At 42.3% G+C, this 23,240-nt stretch overlaps 2 protein-coding genes across 2 annotated transcripts; both read left to right on the forward strand.

Moving 5' to 3' along the window:
* The first annotated feature begins 3,360 nt into the window (after nucleotides 1-3,360).
* On the forward strand, nucleotides 3,361-9,750 carry tmem196 (transmembrane protein 196). Its single transcript, XM_026156470.2, has 5 exons — nucleotides 3,361-3,823; nucleotides 5,994-6,050; nucleotides 7,719-7,854; nucleotides 8,829-8,947; nucleotides 9,029-9,750. Exons 1-5 carry the CDS (start codon nucleotides 3,659-3,661, stop codon nucleotides 9,098-9,100), a joined length of 549 nt encoding a protein of 182 aa, XP_026012255.1. The 5' UTR covers nucleotides 3,361-3,658; the 3' UTR covers nucleotides 9,101-9,750.
* A 3,252-nt stretch (nucleotides 9,751-13,002) lies between these two features.
* polr1f (RNA polymerase I subunit F) lies at nucleotides 13,003-16,605 on the forward strand. The gene is made up of 4 exons (XM_026157025.2): nucleotides 13,003-13,343; nucleotides 14,678-14,819; nucleotides 15,043-15,251; nucleotides 15,465-16,605. Exons 1-4 carry the CDS (start codon nucleotides 13,042-13,044, stop codon nucleotides 15,940-15,942), a joined length of 1,131 nt encoding a protein of 376 aa, XP_026012810.2. The 5' UTR covers nucleotides 13,003-13,041; the 3' UTR covers nucleotides 15,943-16,605.
* The last annotated feature ends 6,635 nt before the right edge of the window (nucleotides 16,606-23,240 follow it).

Consider the following 23,240-nt stretch of genomic DNA (forward strand, 5'->3'; position numbering starts at 1 on the left):
TCGAATGCACTTAATTAACTGGTCATCAGCAAGTGTGAGCAACTCTGTAAAAGTAGAAGGTTTGGCATTCAGGTGTGTGTTCACACAATGCCAAGGAGGAAAAACACCAGCAATGATCTCAGTATATATTTTGCTCTGTATCTCTAGTAATACAGAGCAAAGGCTCTTCTATAGAATCTCTATTTAAATATTTCCCAGACTTACTTCACTTGTTCTTTGTTTTCTGTGTCTGCTCGAAGCATTCACTTTGAACTCACTCACCTGTCCCTAGAGTCCCCTCTGGCTTGTGAGGACACTCACCTCACTTATGCTGCTCTGTGAATAAAGTCTGCAAAGCTAGTGTCACACTGTCACGGTGTCTGTGTTCAGGTCCACAGTTCTTGTGAAGCCATGACAGTGTTGTTGAGAAAACAGTTCCCCAACAAAGTCTACTGAGAGCCGAATAATCGTGATAAGCAGGCACATTATGATATATTAGCAAACCAAATGTCCAATTTTCTTCTCAAGCAGAAAATAATCATCGAAGACAAAAGCTGAGTTTTGGCCGCTGTTTCCTCGGATCTGTGGTATTCTAAAATAAGAAGATAAAAAATTGGCCAAACTGGATGTGCAGCAACGGGGAAGAAAGGCAGCAAAAAAAACTTTTTAGCCTTGTAATAATCAGAACTTGATTACATGCACACTACAGGCTAAAGTAAACTCAAGGACTGTGTGTGTTCACCATGTAGTTCATCTGCAGCAGCTGATACTGAAAGTGAACTCATGTTGAGCTCCGAGTAAACACTCCCCTGAAACAGCACAGCGTACAGTAACACAGCTCGATGATGCTGTATCCCACAGCAGCTGCTTAGCCTCTGTCAATCCATCATCGATCAGTTAGAAACCTTTACGTGCAGAAAACACATTTAAAAAGCCAGAATCAGTTAATTATCTTCATGCTTCTTGGCTAGCTCTACCATCTCCTGGAGGTGAGTTCAAATGTTTTGATTTTATGTAGTGGGAAAGGCGGTATGTGGGATTACTGAATATTTAGGCAATATTGAAAAGGCTGGGAGCAGATCAATAACCAACAAGTCCAAAGGTGTTTTTCTGTTTTCTGCCTGTGTCTGGCACTTTTAAATCGCAGATCACTGATGTTCTGAATGCATCCACCCTGAATATTAACCCTTTATCTCAGAATTTTATCTCTGATAAAGCATTAGCGTGACTAATGAGTAGGCGGGGCATTGGCCAAATGTAAAAGAAAAACCCCAAAACATGGTGTCTTGAAACCTCTACTTTGATTTTCACTCAAATCTGTGCAGTTCTATGGTGGCTCACAAAGAAAGTACCGGTATCAGGTTGTCTCTGTAAGTTTTATTTACCTTTGCAAAGGCGTCAAACAACAATAAACAGAACGACAGCAGTATCTTTGACCAAAGAGCGATTGTAAACCTACAATATTTATACACACAAGTCATCAATCTGCCACGGTCACAGGATGCTGTTAGAACACCGTGTGATAAACATTAACTCGTACATCAGCATGTGGTGTAGCTGAAATATGACATGTAGACACAATAAGGCAATGCGGAGCTTGTTGTTCAGTTAGGACAGTTTGACACAGAGAAGTAGTTTAGTTATAAAATCTTCCACAGCACTTTGAAATCGTCACCAGTTGTCTTTCACCGAAAGGTATTATGAGAATTTTCCCCAGCGTTGCCCCTGAGTCCCTCCTCGGTTTGAATAAGGTAAATGAGGCTTATATGAGTTATTTTAATTGGTGTGGATTCTGCACTGAATGACTGATGGAGTTCACATCTGTAACCCTTGTTTCATAACTGTCATGGTCCTGGGTCGTTGACCCAGCGTTTTGTGTTTTGTGACTATTTCCCTCTGTTCTAGTTATTCTGTGTCCTCCCCCCTTGTGTCCGGTTCGGGTTCTAGATTTCCTGTTTTACTTTGTAGGTCTGTGTCTCGTTATGCCCATTAAGTTCCAGCTGTGTCCCCTCCTGTGTGCCATTTCCTCATTACCTGGTGTGTGTATTTATAGTTGGTGTCTGCCTGTGCTCCTCGTCGGGTCGTCTGCACTCATCCGTGTATTTCTGCGTATCTCTGCATTCATCTGCGTTCCATGGTGTCCTGTCTCTGCGTCCCTCTGCCCCGCACCCCCTTTGTACGGTCTCAGGTTTGCTATTTAGTTTCTCCCAGTTTAGGTTTCCGTTTGTAAAGTACTCATACCTCGTTGCCTGTTTTTGTCACCACCACCTTTGTAAATAAAACATCACTCGTATCATCAGTTTGCTGCATCTTGGGTCCTCCTTTTCCTCCACACCACACGGCTCCCTCCGCCAGCCGTGACAATAACAGTGTGAACTGTGCTTAAAATAAATCAATAAATTACAGTGGTTAAGTTTTTATTTAGAGAACAGCTCTGACATGAATTTCTACCCAACGTCCATTATTAGCATCATGATTGCAAAGCTTTGCTGTCCTTCAGCTTAAACAATCTATTTAATTCAATATAGCACACACGAAACAACTAATACACCACTGGATTGGTTCTTTCTTGACCCAGAAGCTGTAATTTTTAGTTTGCAGAACTAACACATGCTCAATTTCATGATAAGTACATATTATTTTAAAAAAAATTTGTCACATTTTCACAAATAACAGCGAGTCACCTGCCTCTAGAGTCTTGTTTTCCACATCAGCTTCAGATTACGTCACTCAAAATGTCCCATGTTGCTTAAATATTTATGAGTTGATAGAGAGCAGAGATCACAGCAGATGCTCACGATCTAAACTAACATTCACTGTTATTGAGTTAACTATATTAAATGCAACTTCCTTCAGGTGAAACTCTCAGAAAAGCGAATTAAATCCAGGAATAGAAGAGCGCAGAAGTGTGAAAACATGGTTAATCATTTCTGGTTGTAGACATGCACATGCTGGAAAAGCAGAGTCACGAGCTGTCACCTTCTTAATCAAAGACTGTAAATATCACTAAAGAATAAATAAATCTACTACCCAAAGCTGGAACTAATATATAAAGAGAACAAACACCGAGTTCCAGAATGTTTGAAGAAAACAAAAAAACCCCAAAAAAACCCAAAAAACCAAGAACTAAACAAGTTTTTTCAGTTTTTGATAAAATAATCGCTGTTCTGTTTTATCTATTTATAAAACGTACATATCAGTGTAGCTTTTATATTTATATTTAAGTGACAGGTGTTTCCTGTCTGTGGTTCCGTTTAACGAACGTTACGCTTCATCGCTGTGGGCGGAGGCTGAGACTCACGAACTCCTAGTAACGGCCCTGGATGTGCGCGCGTGCACTGTTTGTGTGTGTATATGGGTGCATGCTTGCGCGCGCGCCATGGCGTTTAAGTACCCTGGACAGCGCCGTGCGTTGTGCACAGAGGAACTTCAGCCGAACGCTCCTTTACCACAATAATCTCCAACCAGAGAGCCAACGCTTCCCCCACCTCCTTGTTTAAATAGTTTGTTAGCCGCTTCTGTAAGTTCGCTCCTCTTCTCTTTACGCTTGGATACACTTTTTTCGCCTCTTCCAGTCGGATATGAAGCAGTAGAGCAGCGCCGCCCTCGGAGCATCGAGAAGCGGACTCCCGCCTCAGCGCCTCCCTCCTGCTGGAGCTGGAGAGATGCCCGGGGCAGGATGTGCTCCAGCCGCAAGATTCTGTGGAGCCTGCTCCTGCTGTCCTTGGTGGAGGTGGGCCTGGGTGTGGCGAGCATCGTCCTGGGAGCGGTGGGCATCAGCTGGGTCCGGGGCGATCATAAACCGCAGCAGGGAGACGCTTCTCCGGTCTGGAGTGGACTCTGTGTACGTCCTTGGAGCAACTCTTGTCGCTACTTTTTGTCTTTGTCTCACTTTCCCAGAGGATAAGTATCTCCAGGGATCGTGCTGAAAGATGAGACCGTTAAAACTCGAGGGAATTACCTTGCTCTTTATAGAGCCTGCTAGAGACAGCATGCGCTGCATGTCTGTAAGCATTAGAATATCAAAATAAGGGAAACATATTCTGGTCATATAAGGGCTAAAGGACTAGACTAGAACTTTAATATATTTATACACCATAAATTACAGCACCTAGGTTAACACTGATATTTAAAATGTGCAGAAAATCAAAGAAAAATCTGAAAGATTTTTGTATTTTTCCCTCTAAAACTTCTCAAAAAACTAATTGACTTCAAATATTTTTGTCTTATTTAAGCTCCTATCAAATAAATCCATTCTGCTTACAGAAATTCTTTGTTCGAAAAAGTGGAATTTCTGTTCATATTTGTGGTTGTTTTCAAACTTTCAATACCTGGTGTGGTTTTGCTGACACAGCTTCATATGGTATTTGCCTATAAAAGCCTGGCAGACACACAGCCATTTGGCCTGGCACACTGGAGCTAAAGATTGGCTTTATTAATTGATGCTTGATTTACTGCTCATTGCTTGGAAGGGTCGGAGCTTTTAGACCCATCTACATCCTCTCAGTCTATTGAATGTGTCTGCTCCTGTTTCTGTGCTGCTCTGAGCCTCATTGTCTCGATTTTGCCACAGAACATTTAAAAAGTTTGTTCCTGGCATCTTAAGCAGCCACATACCTTGAATCATCTACTTTACTGTGACAGTCGCTCCAGCGGGGGATATATAGTCTATCTGTCAGCAGTTATAGCTGAGAATTACTATAAATGCCAGGAGCTGAAGCACTATGAGTCATACAGAGTCATCTATAACATTATCATCGGTGTGAGACGGCTGCTTTGAAAGACTGCTTAAGTGTAAATATGTGGGTGTGCATCAGACAGAGGGGAAAAAAAGCATTTACTGATATATCACAGTATATAGGTTCCATATCTGGGCGTGAGTGCACTTAAAGTGCGCGTGATTCCAGCAGTGTAGATGAAGTTCCTGCAAAGATGTTATGCAACGGGTCGTCTGTGAGTTCAACCATGCAGCTGTTGAACTCTGTCTGCTGAGTCAGCCACCCAGCTGTCCAAGAGTTTCAGTCTTCTTTCGGGACCTGGAAATTATTGTAACCCACTGACCAGTGACTTTAGAGGACACTGACTCTCCAACCTTTGGTGCCTTATTGTGTTGAAACATTGTGATTAATAATTTATCATTTCTGCAACTTTGGATTAAGTTTCAGAACAGTGGAGCAGTTTGGGTTTTGGTTTGTTTTCTTTGCAATGAACAGCAAACCTGAATCGTGAGAGTTTTTGTGAAACAGGAGAATTGTCTATTTAAAAGATCTCCAGTTTTGAAAGCAGGCAGAGCCCTAAAATGATAAAATCATATATTCTAATCTATCTACTGTCTAATTACCTGATTAGGTGAATAGGGCAGTATAGTTATAAAATTGTAAGAATGTTTTTACAGTGAAACAATTTAATGACCTAAAGTACACATGAAGATTTGTGTGTGTGTGTGTGTGTGTGTGTGTGTGTGTGTGTGTGTGTGTGTGTGTGTGTGTGTGTGTGTGTGTGTGTGTGTGTGTGTGTGTGTCAGCTCAACAACTTGATCCATAGGTAGGAGACTTTATAAAGAGCTGAAAGCTCTTGAGGGACTCTAATAAGTGCACCTGGCTCTTAGAAATATTTATCCATCCATTTTCTTCTCCTTATCCAATTATCTAAGGTTGGGGTGGGGCTGGTGTTTATCCCAGCTGCCATAGGGCGAGAGGCGAGGCTAACACGGAGAGGCTGTCTAGAAACATTTATATATTAAATAATAATAACCAGACAGTGTAAATTATCCTGAAATAAAAAATAAGAGGACGTGTCTCCTTTTTCCACCAACATCCTTCTGGAAATGTTATTTTTAGAGGGAGAAAACCACACGTGGATAACTGATTTCAATCACTGTTATTTTCAGCATTTCCCATTGTTGCATCAGGGACGGGTGCCATAAAAAAAAGAAACATCTAAAAATTTCTCATGACAAACTAACTTGAACTCACAGAGGTGTTAATTTACTTGCTGTCTTTCTTTGTTTCCAGTTTCTGGTCTGCGGGATGTGCGGCGTGCTGTGTGCTCGAAAGAGGACTGGCCTTATTGTAAGTACATACATACTGAATGAGCTCAGTTTATTTCTCCAAGTAATTTCCTTTTAGTTTAGTTAGTGATTCACATTTCAGCAGTTTGTACTGAGCTATTTCCAGGATGGTACCAGTTTCTAGGAATTAGGCAGAGACACCAGGAAATAGTTCAAGAAGGCCTGTAGCCTTTGCTAGAGGTAGAAGGTAGATTTTGTTTTTTTTAGCTTTGAACTGAGCCAGGTTGTTTTCTTGTTTCTACCTTTTATGCTGAGCTCAGTCAAGCTAACTGTCACGTGCCTGGGAGCCTTTTTCATTCAGTATTTGCTGGAATTATGATGCAGATGTCTTCTGTTGTGGATGTCAGATGCAAAGTCATCTGTATCAGGAATACTGAACGCAAAGCATACACAGAGTCTGCATATTCGACAACGAAAGAACACCTAAAGGTGTGTGTGTGTGTGTGTGTGTGTGTGTGTGTGTGTGTGTGTGTGTGTGTGTGTGTGTGTGTGTGTGCGTGTGCGTGTGCGTGTGTGTGTGCGTGTGCGTGTGTGTGTGTGTGTTGCAGCAGGTGCAGTCAGTATGCTCTGAGAGAGACATCTGAGGAAATAAGAGGAGACAAGCAGTCACCTCTCTTCCCTTTCTGTCACTCTTTCTGTCTTTTTTACAGTCTCTCAGTGTCTCCCAGTCCTGGTGTTTCTCTCTGACTCCCTGTCTCCTGCAGGGAGGAGACTAATGATGGATCAATGTCAGCGCAATCTGCTGTAACAGAGACATCCCTCAACCTTTCTTTCCCCCCATCTCACCCTGTCCAACTTTTGTCTCCCTGTTTATCTCCTCCTACTCATGCTTTTCCTTTTTTTCATCACTATATCTATCCATCTGCCTCTTCCATTCACTCTGTCCCAGCCGTTATGTCGACGCTGCGACTCTCTCCATTTTTCTCTCCATCTTCCTCCAGCGCCCTCCCCATGTCTGCCTGTGGGGTGATGATTGCATTAGGTTGGTTTGGCTCCGGACCCCTGCCAGCCACTTTCCACACTTCCCTGGGTAACGACTGAAATACGAGATGCCGTTTTCCATGTGGTTAAAGGCACTAACGGCATCTGCACAGGGAGCGGTGAAAGAGGGCTTGCACTCCAGATGGAATACAAACACATTCACAATTAGTGGGAAGTATATGAATCATCTGGATTTTATTATCTTGATAAGAAGGTGATGGAAGTCTAACTGTTTTCTCATCAGATTCTACCCAGAAACAAATAAATAAAAAGATGAAAAAATCAGATTCTGAAACTGGGATTTAGTTTTCCTGGTCCCGATCACAATTTCCGGAGAAGTAATCTGTAAAATGCGATTCATTAAACACACAAATCAGACACACACTTTAACACAGACACGCACACACAAATACAGCAAGTGAGTGATGCAAGCATATTTACAAGCCGCACATCGCTCCTGGAACAGGCAGTCGGCTTTGAGAGTGATCCTATTTTATAATGGCGAATGAGATTTATTTTGACTGATAGGCATTACTCATTGCCGCAGCCTCGTTCCAAAACAGCAGAATGATGGAGATGGAAGCTCAGTAGTAATTTGTATATCTCCGGTCTCATCGCATTTTGTCACTTGGTTTACAGATTGGTTGATAAGGTCTCAATTTTGCGGCTCACCCCCCTTGTCTTTCAGATGATCCTCTTTTCAGCGTGCTGCATCTGTGGTCTCATTGCCGGGATCTTAAACGTCCAGTTTGTTCGGGCACTGAACAAACGGCCGGACAAGATGCAAACAATTCACCTGGCTGCAATGACTCTGGCTTGTCTAGGTAAAGATAATAACAAGGACGCAAGACGTAACACAATCTGATGTGACGCAATTGAAAACAACTCATGTCTTTGTCTATTTTTCATCGTAAGATAAGAACGTTATTAGTCTCTGTTCAAGTATTTGAAAGGGACTAAATGTGGGGGTAAAGATAAAGCATTTCTTTATTAGTCACCTGTCAATACTAACAGTATACCAAGCATTTCTTATTACTGCTAATCACTTTTATCTCAACACTATCTCAACAACTCTCCAGTGCTCCTCCACCCTCCCCAAAAAAGCTTTGTCAGTTTTATTCAGAGAAGAAGTGCCTCTTCATTTCTTTTCTGAAGGTCTGCCGGCGTACTAGTCGCTCCATGAGGTTGTGCTTGTGGCTAAATGTTGATGCCAGTGTTAAAATGGATCCTTTAGTAGGTATGTAACAGTTTTAGCATGCAAACCACATTAGGGACATAATATTTGCTAGTTAGCGATACATCAAAGTCATTTTGGCTTAAAGAAATTGTCAGGGATTAAATGCCCTAGAAGTCTCTGAATGGGGCCATAATTTCAAAAGTAATCAACCAGCAACTGAGTCCATAAGCCCATTAGGAGAGAATTTACCGAGGACATAAATCAAGAGCGAGGTAGTTTAATTTTCTCATAGATATTATTACACACACACACACACACACACACTCACAACTCTGAATTGGATAAGTGGAAGAAAATGGATGGCTTGATAACTAAATAACTGAAATCAAACGAGGCATTGCAGCGTCGGCTTTACTTGTACCCGAAGGCTACGTCCATCTTTTATGCAGTCCATATACAGACTTTGGCTGAGACATAGGACTTCATAAGTGAAACTCTTTCCATACTAGCACTAAAAAATAGAAATCAGACGATCATCCAGTACAGTATGTTTTATCCTCTGGGGACTGAGTGTTTTTCTGTTCACTTCTGTGTAAAATTTCCTTTTCCGGTCTTATCCAGGGATCTCGACCTGTACCTTATCCACGTGGCTGACTTGTCGTCTGGCAAGCTCGGAGCAGCAAAGGATGTTCTTGGAGAGGGAACACTCGCTACATCATTCCCATGAGATGACAGAGAAGGTAGTAAACTGCATGACTCATCTTTAGCTGCTGTCGGAAGTTTTTTTCCTAAGCAGGTTTGTGTTTGTGTGTCTCTAACAGGAGGTCCTGGACAACTCCAGTAATGGTATTCCTCAGATCTCCTATAATGGACACACCGCGGCATCTCCTTGAGGAAGTTTCAGCAGGAGGTGACTTGCAGACTTAAACAGAAGCAGTTACTAAAACTCGTGCTGTCACGCAGCTAATGCAGCTTGTAGTAGACTGCATTTAACTGTATCCTGACTGCAGGAACTGAACCAAATTTGTCGCCTTGGAACCCGTTTACCTGCTGCCTGATGAAACGGAGAGCATGAAGGAGCCGTTTGTGCTTCTGAATATTATGCAAACATGGGTTCAAATACCTTCGGTTTAAATCTCACCAAAGCCGGGATGGTGAGCTGCGGTTTGGATGACAAATGAAGCGACAGACATCTGCGTGAAATCCTCCAATTTGTGAGCGTGAAGGATACATTTCATCCAGTCAGATCAAAGCGATGAGCACAAACCAAGCATGCAACTGATTCACTTGTTTAGAAGAGCTATTTCAGTCTCATCGTCCTTATTCTCTCTCTCTCTGTCATGTTATTGGTTTATGGAAGCCAGATCTTGAGATAGCCTGGTAAACTGTATGTATCATCTGATAATGGAATGCTTTGAGAGAAAAGTTACAGTGATGCACAATGTACTGTATGTATCCATGCTTGTAAATCAAACATATTTTTATAATGCTTCTTATAAAGTTCATTCAATTAAAGTACGACTAATAAAAGAATTGCACAGTCTTGCATGTTGTTTTACTGTTGCTGTGTTAAATACGTGTTGAGATGAATCTGGTTTTATCATCACAGTTTATGCAGATTAGCCTTTTTTTAATTATACAGTTGCCAGTTTGTGTGTTTATAGTACATGAACACACATGTTTGTGGAAGTGTGTTTGTGTTTGTGAAGTATGTGAGGTTTGAGTAAAAATGTGATGGGAGTGACTTTTCAGTTTGTAAGCCAGATTACAGCATTTTAATCAATACACTACATCATTGTAGGTGATAGTAAGACCCAAAGGTTAAAATAACACACTGAAAAATCGCACACTATGAAGAACCGTATTTAAATGACTTAGTCATATTAACGAGATCCAGGTGTTTTTTAAAAACAAAAAAAAACAAAAACACACACAGAGCAACCATCTCACACCTTGCGGGCTGTCTTCAAGCTCAGGTCCTCTTGAGCTTGAGGGTCCTGCGCAGTATCTTTGCTGTTTCTAGGACTGTGCTCTTCTGTACACAGATCTCGGGTGTTGTTCCTGGGATCTGCTGGAGCTACTTGCCCTGTTCAGAGAGTCACTGCACAGAGTAATCCGATTACCACTGGGACCACTGTTACCTTCACCCTCCACACCCTCCGAGTTCCTCTCTCAGCCAGTGGTACTTCTCAAGCTTCTCATGATCCTTCTTCCTAATTGCTATCGGTATACAGCCGTCTTCCTCTGTTTGTCCACTACTACTGGTTGGTTAGCCGTCACCAGTTTGTCTGTCTGTATCTGGAAGTCCCACAGGATCTTAGCTTGGTCATTCTCGACAACCCAGGGGGTGGGTCCCATTTTGATCTTGGGACTTCAAGGTGATACTCAGCACGGATGTTTCTGTATCCTATGTCGGCCACTTGGTTATGGCATTCCACGTGTGCCATGCCTGTTAGCATCTTGCATCCTGCTGTTATGTGTTGGATTGTCTCAGGGGCATCTTTATACAGCCTGCACCTGTGGTCTTACCTGGTGTGGTAGACCCCCTCTATGGATCTTGTACTTAGAGCTTGTTCCTGTGCTGCCATTGTTGGTGCCTCTGTGTTGTTGCGGTCTTTCAGTCCAGCTTTGTCTACCACTTGTATGATTTCTGGATTTCAGCCACTTCCTCTATCTGTGCATATGCAGTGCCTGTCCTTCCATGATGGTCCTTATTTTTTGTGTTATACCTCATCAGTCACTTATTGCAATAGTAGTTGTATCTTGTGGATGTTGGAGCACTGAAGTTCAAGTTTTGATGTTAGTCTAAATGCTGGGTGTCAAAGAACCCATAGGTCCCACATCTTCATGTAATCCCTGTGTAATACCATCCACCAGTTATCTATTTTCTCTTGTAAACACATGCCTTATACTTGTTCTTCTTTCATTTTATGTGCCATTTTATTTATTGAGTTATTTACAAACTATGTACTTATGCACTATTTCCTCTACCACATTTGTCCCCAATATATTTAACATTTTTAATTTCTTTATCCAGTATGGTTCTTTTATAACTAAGCTATTAAATAATGATACAATCAGTAAATAACAAGGGAAGTTATATTGAAAAATACATAACAGGGGAATTTATAGAGATTGAATTAAATACAAAGAAAATCACAATATCCATGTTGATATCCATGGATATAATGACAATAATATATTTGTTGGGTTGAATTTTAGATTTTAGCAGTTTCAGTCCTTCATAGCATCATCAATTCAGAAAGCCACTGCATTCTTATGAGACCACAGTTTAAGGCAATGATGATGCTGTTCAGGGTTCCCACACTTGTCGTAAAGTTAAGTAACAAAGTAAATCAGTTTCATAGCACCCGTCAGACCTGCAAGCTTAAAATGCTTCACAGAGGAGGAAGAGCAATAAAAACCTGTTTCCTCCACACACACATGCTTGCACACAAACACAGCTGTGACCTGTTATGAAGATAAGCTCTGACAACATCATTGCTGCTCAGCACCTCATTACAGTGTTTGCCAACTCCTGAGAGAAGCTCCAAACAGAGATGTGTGTGCATCTGCGTGCATTTATGCATGTTTGTGTGTTGACTGGGGCCCACAGCAGCAGAAGCCACAGGGAGCTAAGAAACCATGCACTATTTATCACCGTGACAACAGACAGGAAAGGGCCATGGCTCCTAACAGAGCACCGGGTCTGCGATTCCTGTGAGAGTGTGTGTGATAAAGAGAGAAACGCTGAATCATGTGACCTCCTGCGGTGCTGCCCTGTCAGAAAACAGTAACACTAGATTCATCTGTGCATGTGTCAGGATATTTTCAGTGCATGCCTGTGTGTATGGCTGGACACGCTGCACTAGTTGCACTAATTGACACCTCAGGTCACCCTAATGATCTTAATGTGGCTCTGCAGGTGAGAATGGGATACAGAATCAATGATCATCTCCTACCCCACGAGCTCCCTAACAGCATCCCTGCTAGGACTATCAGGGCCGAACTTGTAGATTACATAACAAAGGGCATCAGGTAACTTACGTAAGCATCATAACAGCTATATACAACAGCAAAGCTGCATGGTGTTCATTTTAATTTGCTAAAATTTTGTCATTTTGTCTAAAGTTAAAAGTGATGCTGGCAAATGTCTGAGCCTACTTCTGCAGGAGGTTTCTTCCTGTTAAAGAGGAGTTCTTCCTTCCCACTGCCGCCAGGTGTTTGCTCAAATGAAACACATTTATCTGTGGCTGCAGTTACTTTGCAGGGCTAAATTTTATTTATAAATTTAAAATGTGAAAATGAAATAGCCACTCAGAATAAGTTCACCATGTTACACAGGACATTCATTATTTAAACTAACAGACAGTTTGGCCACATGCAACATTTAAATCCATCAACATGTTATGCCAGGAAACATTAAAGCATTACTGCACGCAGACTAGCCATGTACAGCCATTAAGTCTGCAGTCGCTCATTTATAATCGTTAAAGAGTGTAAAAGTGTTTTGATGATGATTCAGTCTGTGCTCTGCAGACAAAAGGGGCAGTGAGTCATACAATTCTTCATATCTTCTAATGCTTTCAAGGATTTTACAATATTTCTGTGTCTAAAAAAACAATTAAACACAATACTTTTTGACAACCATTACTTAAAGATAGTGAATGGGACCTAAAATAAACTATTAAATAAGCTTGCAGTATGAAGTTTGTGGAGGGCGCTTCTCTTCATCACCAGCAGGGGGCAACAATAACAAATGTTTTTAACAGCAGTTCAACAATCCGCAAAGCGGAAGTCACCTCTTGTTTGTCTTCCGGTCTTTCTACGCAGCATGGCGAATTTGGAGCATGGTGAGGACAATCCAAAACATGTGAGAATGTCCGGTGAAACTCCCGACGTGTCCGTCCCGGACCAGGCGGCCCAAGAGACCCCAGCACCGGTAAACACTGCTGCCGCTCTCCCGTTATCGATCCCGTCGTTCGCCGCTGCCTCCGAGCTGTTGTCAGCGCCTTACTCGTGTCTGGTCGTGAACACCCACCGGAGACACATCGCCCTGCCGCCCGTGTATCTAAACAAGAAGAAGACGGGGATTAAGGAGGAGCTGGAGGCCGAGCTGCTCAAGTTCTCTCAAAGGTGCTTCTTTTTTTTTCCCCCGCCGACGTTTTTATCCAGTCAATGAAGCATTTTGAGCCGGACAGACCACTTTCCTACGAACACAAACACGCACACGAGCTGTGATGTCCTCTAGCCGCTGAGTTTTCGTGTTGCTGTCTCCTGTGTTGTGAAAGAACCTAGTAGCTACTCATGAAACATCCTGTTAGGTCCTTTATCGGACACACACCTGCTGACGAGGTGGTGCTTTTAGGGGTTAAGAAGGTGGTGTTGGGAGGCTGTCACTGAAATGCAGACTTTTAGCTTTAATTCAGGGCATTGATTGTCCGGAAAATACAGCCAATGTGTTTTTAAATCCTTTACAGTCAATGAGTGCCTAAAGTCTAAAAGTCATGAACGTCACATCACCAACTGCTGTTTCTTCCTTTGAGAAGCTCTACCAGGTCTCTACTGCAGCCACCAGTTGCTGCTTATTTGTGGGCAATAACTGCATTCAGTTGTTTGTTCAGTAACTGAAAACTTGCTGTATTTAGTAGAGCTCAGGTGACTGACTTGGCCATTGACGATTATCTCTGCTCTTTGCCTCGGGAAACCCTTGGGTTTGTGTGCTTCGGGCCATTGTCCATTTGCACTGTGAAATCAGTTTTGCAGCATTTGTCTGAATCTGAGCAGAGACGATCGCCAGGTCGTCCTGCTGTCACATCATCTATAAACACCAGTGATCCAGCTCCACTGGCAGCCATGCATGCTCATGCTTTAACACTTCCTCCACCGGGATGACGGATGATTTTGCTCTCTCTTATAGCTTTACTTTGGTTTTTCAGCCTGATGAAGATCATCTTTGTATGCACTGATATCTCTATGGGCCACATAATGATAGTTCCAGTGAACAGCTACAAAATACAAGTTTAAAATTCTTTATCTGCTTAATTTATTGTTTAACACAGAGAGAGCAGGCCTCTCCTGGCTAAAAACAAACACCTGTTACTGTCCTGTTACTTGTGAGCCTCTGAAACTTGGATTAAACAGTTAATGTAATTATTTTGTTAAACCCCTTGAGTTAAAGTTTATAATCTGAACTTGAATCACATCTTAATTGTTTGTTTTAGAATCCACTGTGGTGCTCTGCGGAGGTAAAAGTACCAACAACGTGTGATTGTCTGCAAAATGTCTTTTATGCATGAATCACTGCGTGCGGCCTTTTTAAATCCTTTCATACACCAGTCAGCTTTTAAAAGCATTAAAACCAGTAATGGTAACGCAAAAAGGTTTGGTCTTCTCCTTTAAGTAAAGCATTGCCAGTTTAAATAAACTGTTAATGGACGAGATGACCCTGTTACTGTTGTCTCTTTCAGTCTGAACGGAGTCCCCTTGGCCTACGACAACATCAGGATAGTGAGACACCTCGGAGACATTTACGACGACAGCGGCTACGTCCACGTGGACGTGGAAGCCAGCTTTATTGTTTTTCAGCCACAAAAAGGACAAAAACTACGGGTGAGATTTATTTAGTAGAAGCAGAGAAGCTGACGGGACCTTACCTGACATAGTGTCTGTTAAGAGAGACCTGCACTTTTCAGTGTTTACTATTGTTATAATATACAAGTGACATATTAAAACCTGGGGCTTTGAGGCGTACCTGTACTTTGTGGGAGTGATAAATTGCCTCTGATAAAATACAATAACTAACAGCTTGTATCACGTATTCGTCTGTTTGTAGGGTAAGGTAAATAAACTGGGAATAAGCCACGTGGGCTGCTTGGTGCACGGCTGCTTCAACGCCAGCATTCCCAGACCGAATCTGGTTACTGTGGAAACATGGAGAGACGCGGGGCCGAGGATCGGATCGGAGGTGGAGTTTGATGTGACGGCGCTCGACGCCGACACTGCTGGGGTGCTGCTGATCAGAGGACGACTGGACAAGACCAGGCAAGTGTGCAGTATCAGTGATGATGATTTTAGTAGCTTCGGGGCAAAGCTAAAGGCCTCAGTATGCTCGCCGCTTTGTGGCTGCCGGTAGCATCATCACACCAGTAGTCACTGCAGTTTTTTCCTGAACAATAGGCGAGCAACTCAGACCTTCACATCAGCGCTGGTATGGCGCTGGCCTATATTGATTGTTTTTGTCTTTGTGTGCCTCAGGGTGCAGGAGCTGCTGGCCATGTGTGAGGGCACAGAAACCAGTGTGCCTGCAGGCGAGGAGGACCCAGAACCCACCCAGGATGCTTCTGAAGAAACCCCGAAGAAGAAAAAGAAAAAGAAGAAAGTCAAAGAAGAGGAGATAGAAGAAGAGATACTAACCATATCTGCATGCCAGCTGGACAACGGTGTAACACCAGAGCCGAATGGGATGAGGGATGAGGTAAACGGCAATGAAGCCGCAGAGAACAAAAAGAAGAAGAAAAAGAAGAAGGAAAAACGTATAAAAGAAGAGGAGGAGGAGATGGATGTCTCTCAGGTGGCGGTCCACGGGAGCGACTCCAACGGTTACATTAGTGACAAGCCAAGCAAGAAAAGGAAACGTGAATCAGGAAACGATGTGACATCATCTTTTAGTGAAGATCCCGACCCGGTGAAACCAAAGAAAAAGAGAAAAGTCAAAATAGAGCAGCATGCCTAAAAAATGGTATCTTTACAAATTAAGTGAAACATTTGGAATAATCAAGGACATACTGAGTGTGTTAGTGACAGCGACGGCCCTGGAGGAATATCCTGACGTGCCTTAATCATTAAAGAGCCTGGCTGTCATCCCAAAGTTGGCTCCTCGCCTCATAAACATAATGTCGGACATGCAAGAGAACATGGAAATGAGAGATCAGGAGTGGGCTTGACAGATTTTCCTCACTTGTAGTTCCAGCCTTCGCCACATGGTGGAGCCAAACTGCTTCTTACAATCAGTCTGGCAGACAAATCCAGAGGCAAAAACTCACCAGCAGAGACAGTTTGATCATCTTTTGCTTTGCTGCTGTTTATATGTTTTCTCCTGTTCAGCATTTAAGAAACAAAAGCCAAACGACTAATGCTGCCCAGCTGACTTCTAGACTTTGGCTCATGCTTCCATACAGGTCTTTAACAAATTGTTCTGATTGTGACTGCAAAGCAAGGAGAACATGTTTTACTTAAATCCACAGTATTCAGTGAAAGGCCTGGAAATGAATCAGGCACAGTGACAGTGAAGCCATGGAATATTACTTTCGTGTCGCTCACTTCCTTTTGTCTTTAAATGGATTTTCTTTGACCGAGAGCAGAAATTAGCTGACAATAAAAAAATATATTATTCTCACCCTTTTAAAGAGTTCTTTATTTTGATATTTTGTCATGATGTCTACTTTTCAGTGATGATTTGACACACCTGTGCTTTGTAAACACACTCCTGAACAGCGCTTCGATTTCAGAGAGACAGAAATTCCTGTATTTTTGCAGTGTGCCGTGAAAAGGTTTGCAGCAAGCTCTTTTGCTTTGACCGATGGGAGTCGAGTGATAAAAAGCTGAGAGATAAGACTAAAGATCTAAGTGTTTTCTTTACTCTCTCTCTCGCTCTCTCTCTCTCTCACACACACACACACACACAGAGTGAGGGAGAGAAATCCTCCTGCTTTTCAGTGGGGAGTCTAATTAGCTGCTAGGTGCTAAGAGTTGGAGAGCTTATCGGAAGCTGCCTAAGAGGAGAGATAAGGCGATGCGATTAACTTGGCTCATTTTCATCAGTCACACCTGATCTTACTTTTCTGTCATCTGCATGAGCTGCACCATCTGTGTGTGCATCTTTTTTGGGTGGACAGATCGGAGAACACTGCAGAGAGCCATTCAAATAGGTCTTAAAAAAAAGGGCTGCTTGTATCCAAAGCATCCAGTCTGACAAGAAACAACAGCAAAACTTCATCGTGAACTTTTTTTAAACTGTTTATCAATCATACACTAACAGGAAAAAAAACATTAATAAGAAAAACTTGCGAAATATTTCCATTCCATTTTTCTTTTAAATCTTCAGCTGTCTGTACACAGTGTTGCTTAATTTTATTGAGGCTTGCAGAGATGTTTTTAAGCACAGCTCTCTCACAGCATTTCAGTCAGGTTCGGGTTGGAGCTTTAGTTGGAGGAGGAGAATCAAGGGTTTGCAATGACCGGGTCCTTTCGTTGTAGATTCACTGCTGTGCTTGGGAACATTGTCCTGTTGCATGAATCAGACCGGCTCAAGTTTTAGCTGTCGGACAGATGGTCTCGCATTTGACTCTAGAATGTCCTGTCTCTGCAAAACAAGCCCAAATCAACACGTCTCCACCTCCGTGCTTGACAGCTGCTACTGTATTTGGCTTTTGGTGTTCACCAAATGTGGCGCTGTGCATTATGGCCAAACAGCTCCAAATGGAGATATCTCAAAATCTCAAACGTTTTGTTGTAGGCTCTGGACTTTTACTTTTACCTTGATTCTTTTCTTTTTCAGCCATTGCTGTACTTTTAATCATCGTCCTGTTGCTTTACTAGTCAGACAGATGGTCTCAAGTTTGCTTCTTGAATACTTTGGTCCACAGAGGAGTTCATGGTCGACTGAGTGACTGCCAGGTTTATTTGGTCTTGTCTGACCAAAAGGACTGCTCCACTATTCCTGTAGTTTGTTCAGATCCAACTTTATAAACCCAAACCATGATGTCATGTTCTTCTTATAGAGAAGTTTCTTCTGGCAAGCCTTCCAAACAAACTGTGCTGTCATAAACTTTAAATTTTAATTTGCAAACTGAGATTTGTAGAGTCTGAGATGTAGCTCTACCTTTTGGTTTTTTGTAATTTTTCTGAGCATTGCATGGTCTGATGCTGGGATGAATTTGCTGGGATTAGCAATTGTCTTCAATGTTTTCCACTTGCTAGTGATCAGTAAACTAGGTGCACTTGATTAGCTGCACTCGCTGCTTCTTACCTTCTTAATTCCTATGCTAGCAGTAAGGACAGACCTACTTGTTGACAGAACTGCACAAAGTCACGTGAAAACTTTCTGTCTCACAAGACTGTACCTCACTAATGGTTAACAAGAAAAAAGAAAAACAAACATTTCAGCATAAAAATGTCAGTTACCAACATAAACCATCATCTCCTCAACAGACACAATAAAAACATTAACTCAAACTGTTTGAGGTGTATATGTTGGCTTCCTAAACTGGCACTCAGTCATTAAAACTGTGAGAAACCCTGCAGGTTAAGATAGCATGTCTAAAAGTTACAGATAAAGACATTATATCATCTTTGTTTAACCTGTGCAAGAACCAAAGTGTAGGAGAAAAGGAAAAAAAAACTGGCATTTTACAGAGAATTATGAGTATCAGACTATTTCTTGGCTGGGATCAGCTACTTCCTGGAGTCTCTGCTGGTTCCCTAGCATTTAATGTAAGCCCAGAAATAGTTCACATTTTTAAATACTTAATCGCGGCATTAACCCTTTACATCCAAACCTCAGCGAAAGGGTAAAGGGGGATATTTCACAACATTTCAAGCTGTTCCTTGAACGAATTGTCAGAATTCCTATTTTTTATGACTTGGCTTGAAAAGAAAATCTTTGATAAAGACATTTTTTACAACTTATCAAGTGTGAGTAAGTAGATAGCGTTGACCCAAAATAACCCGAGTGTTTCGTATATTGAAACACGGGCACACAAAATGCACACATATAAATGCTCACATTACACATATTTCATTCCTCTGCAGAAAAAAAAAACAACTACTCCATTTAAGTTTTCACCATCTTGCGTTCTTGTAATCACACAGTCATTACAGCGTTCCCAGAATGCCGTGGATGACCTCAAATTGCACAACTGTGAAAATACGCAAAACACTTGTAATCTTAAAGACATTTAGAAACAATTATGTGAGAAGTTCAAGTGATTGTTCGCTGCAATCCGTCCCCCCGTGACCTCCTTCGTGCGTCTTCACTTTCATTCGCCCAGTTCCAACCCCAGCCCGGGTGCACTTCTTTTGCACCTGTACCCTCCCCTCCCTCCATCTTCGCTCATTCCTCTTGTCATTCCTCCTATCACTCCCTAAAGCTGACTGCCCCCCTTTCCTGCTTTACCTCTCCTTCTTGGCCTCCTCCTCCTTCTCCTACTTGTCTCCCTGATTTATACGAGGCAGTGTGCAGTTCACACACATTCCACTTCTGACACCCCTCAGCCCACCACCACCACCTCCCCCTCCTGCAACTGGACTCTCATATCTGTGCACGGTCATTTATCTTTGTGATCCTCGGATGGGAAGAAGAAGAGGGAGGGTGGGAGAGATGAGACAATAGGAGGAGTGTTGTTTTTGCTGAGGAGGCCAGACTGTCTTTTCATATACTTCATAGACTTCTGTCAGCCTTGATAGGAGTACTATCTGAGTATGTGTGTGTGCTTGTGTGTAAGTGTTAATGAGTGTGTAGGCTGGCTGCCGGCCTCTATCTCCTGTGTCAAAGTTTCCAGGCCTGGCGGCTCCTCACCTACATGAAAGGCCCAGTAGAGTCTTTATGGAGAACAAACGGCGCTCTGACGCAATTCTCCAGGTTCGGGACATATGCACACACGCGTGCATGCATGCACACACACACACAACCTGTGCCATACATTCACTGGCTCGCTCGCTAATTCAGTCATGCAGACACACCACATCCACAACCCACAATCCACAAATCCCCATCCTTACACACCTCTGTTGGCCAAGTCTAATTAGTTATGTGGTCGGCACTCTGCTCTATCCCAGAGCCCCAAATGGCAGCAGGTCATAAAACCTTAAGTGTTCCACCAGTCAGAGCCGTGCAACTGTGGTCATATATCCTCCCAACACGACTCAGGCAGGGCCGACTTGTATCAAAGCCCATCTCTCACAGGCCTACTGACATCCATGAAATCTCTTTATGGCATTTTCAAAGGCATTTCTGGGAGATTTTTTGTGGCACTTCTGCTTTGCGTCTCTGCTTTTCGTGCTCGCTCAGGTAGGCGAATAGCCCGCGCTCGCGCCACAGTCGCACCGGATCAAGTGTTCAGATCTTCCTCGAGGGATCTGCACACAAACATATTCAAGCATACGCGCACACACTACTAACACCCAAAGTAAACATCACATATGGTTGGTGACCAGTTTCACTGCCATGCTTAGTTTGTTTTCTTTGGCGCAATCCTGTCCTTAGTAACCTTCACAACTACAGATGTCTACAACTACATTTTGCTCAAGGGAGTGGTTTTGTGTGAGAAGCTGTCTAAAATGAAAATTTAAAAAAAAACAATGTATTTTATTTTACAATAAAACAGAAAACAAAATATTTAAACTGAGAAAATGTGCCAATTTAATAAAAAAAAAATAAGCTAATTTGATGGCAGCAACATGAGGGGGTAACAAGAGGCTGAAAAAGTACTAAAAAAGGAACAGCTGGAGGAAATTATGTTTATTGGCACCTGATCAGTAACAAGATTAAGTATAAAAAGAGCATCTTAGAGAGGCAATTATAGAATAATGTTACCCTGGTGTCTCATTGTGTACCATTCATAATATCATACCAAGGTTATGAGAATCTGGAGAAATCTCTGTGCTCAAGGGACAAGCCCAAAAATCAGTATTGGAAGCCTTTGATTTTTGGGTCCTCACACTGCACTGTGTTAAAAATGAAAAACACTGCGCGGGCTCAGAAACACTTCCAAAAATGACTGTCATGGAAAAAATGGACACCACATCCTCTGGATTAAAGAAAACAGGGACCATCCCGCTTCTTATCAGGGCTAACTTTCGTAACTTTTGGTAACTAACTTTGACTAACTTTGGTCTTTCTGATGGTATTGGGGTTCATTACTGCCTTTGGATTTGGCAGCTTGCACATCTGGAAAGGAACCATCAATGCTCAAAGGTTTTAGAGAAACATATAGTCACATACAGATGCTGTCTTTTTCAGTCAAGGCCTTGCAAACATTTAGAGCATCATTAAATAAAAATAGGATAAAGAAGACTCAGGACTGCTGAGCGTTAGCTGATTTTCTTGCTTCAGTGTTTAATGAAGGATGTTCAGTTTTAGAATTCACAGAAAGTATAAAAATGTGTAAGCTTGTTTCTTTTAACCCAAAAAGAACGCAATGACTTGCAAATGATTTGAAGCCATATTTAACTGAAAATGGTTGAGACGCATCACATGTTGCAACCTATATGAACTGAATTTTATGCAACACCTTCCAAAAAGGGTTGGAAAGGGCAAGAAAAGATTTTATTTGAGTGTCTTAGAGCCTGCACAGGGCTCAGTATAATCAGGAGGTAATGGGAGGCTCATAGGCGTCTAGACAGTGTCCAGAGCAGACAGACTATAACTCCTACACCCAAAACAGTGAGAAAAAAAAGCAGGGAAAGGACAACGGGTACATACTGGGAGTTACAGTTAAGATTAAAATGAAGTATGCTGCTATTATGGTGATCTGCAGATACAAAGATAATTAAAAGAAAGAGGCTATAACATATGAGCAGATGAGAATTACAAAACAAGCTGAATTTTAAAATAAATCTTTATCACTCCTTATACCTTTTGTATATAGATTTAAAGAAAAGCAAACATGGAGAGGAGTTATAAGGGGAGGGGTAAGGAGAGGAACACACACAGCATATCATCGGACATTCAGCCCAACCTCCCGAAACCACAGAAAAATAAATAAGCCAAGAGGGGGAAAAAAATTTAGGACTGGAAAAAATGATCTCATGTTTAGTCACGTAGCTTTTCAGGACAATACCCAGGACGCAACTAAATGTTTTATTATTGTATTTTAATGACGACCTTGTCAAACTGCAGATGAGACTGAAGGCACTGCTGGGCAACACTGAGATGGGAGTAAGATGAAAAGAAAGTGAAACCTGGGTGGCCTGTACTGCTGGTGATGCGTGCATTTAGAGCCGGATTCTGGAAAAGCACTTACAGGAAAAGTATGTCCCCTGATCAGTGAGCCATCTTCTGACTCTAATGTGCAAACAAATTTTGATTACAGAAAACTAAAAAATACTGCAGAAAGATAATATAGCTATTAAATCATTGCCACTATGATTATGGTGCGAAAAGAGCAAGGATCAACGCATGCGACAGGTGCAACAGCAACTACCGAACATCTCTTTAATAACAGGATGAAGTCGTGTACATACAGGCTGGAGAGGAGTTTTTCTTTTTTCCCCAAAAACAACAACATAATTATTTGTCTTCTTTCACTTTTATTTTAAGTCTGCATCATGGTGCAAGCACATTTTCAGAAGATGATGTATATTCCCAAGAACTGAGGTAAAACTGGAAATTACCAGCCTTTCCAGTGTGTGTTCTCTCAACTTCCAAGAAATCCCAGGCACTCATATTATTCATACTGAGTAAAAGCATTTCCATCTTTTGAATTTTGCCCAGAGCAGCAAAGTGGTGCATCAGGACCATTCTGTTCAGAGTTTGAATGTTCTCCCTGTGTCTGCCTGGGCTCTCTCTGAGTCCCTCGGCTCCTTCCTGCAGTCCAAAGACAGGCGTGTTAGCTTAATGGGTGATTGTAAACCGGCTCTAGGTGTGAATTTAGTGTGAATGGTTGTCTGTCTTTCTGTGTTAGCACTGTGATAGACTGTCCAGGGCGTATCCTGGAAGAGGCTCCAATCCCTGCCACCCAGATGGATGGATGGATGGATGGATGGATGGATGGATGGATGGACAGATGGAGGGATGGATGATGGATGGATGGACGGACGGACGGACGGATAGACGGATGGATGGATGAATGGATGGACGGATGGATGGATGGACAGACGGACAGATGGATGATGGATGGATGGACAGATGGATGGATGGATAGACGGATGGATGGACGGATGGACGGATGGATGGACGGACGGACGGACGGATGGACGGATGGATGGATGGATGGATGGATGAATGGATGGATGAATGGATGGACGGACGGA

The sequence above is a fragment of the Astatotilapia calliptera genome, chromosome 22 (genome assembly GCF_964374335.1).
Source record: "Astatotilapia calliptera chromosome 22, fAstCal68.1, whole genome shotgun sequence".
Classification (NCBI taxonomy): domain Eukaryota; kingdom Metazoa; phylum Chordata; class Actinopteri; order Cichliformes; family Cichlidae; genus Astatotilapia; species Astatotilapia calliptera.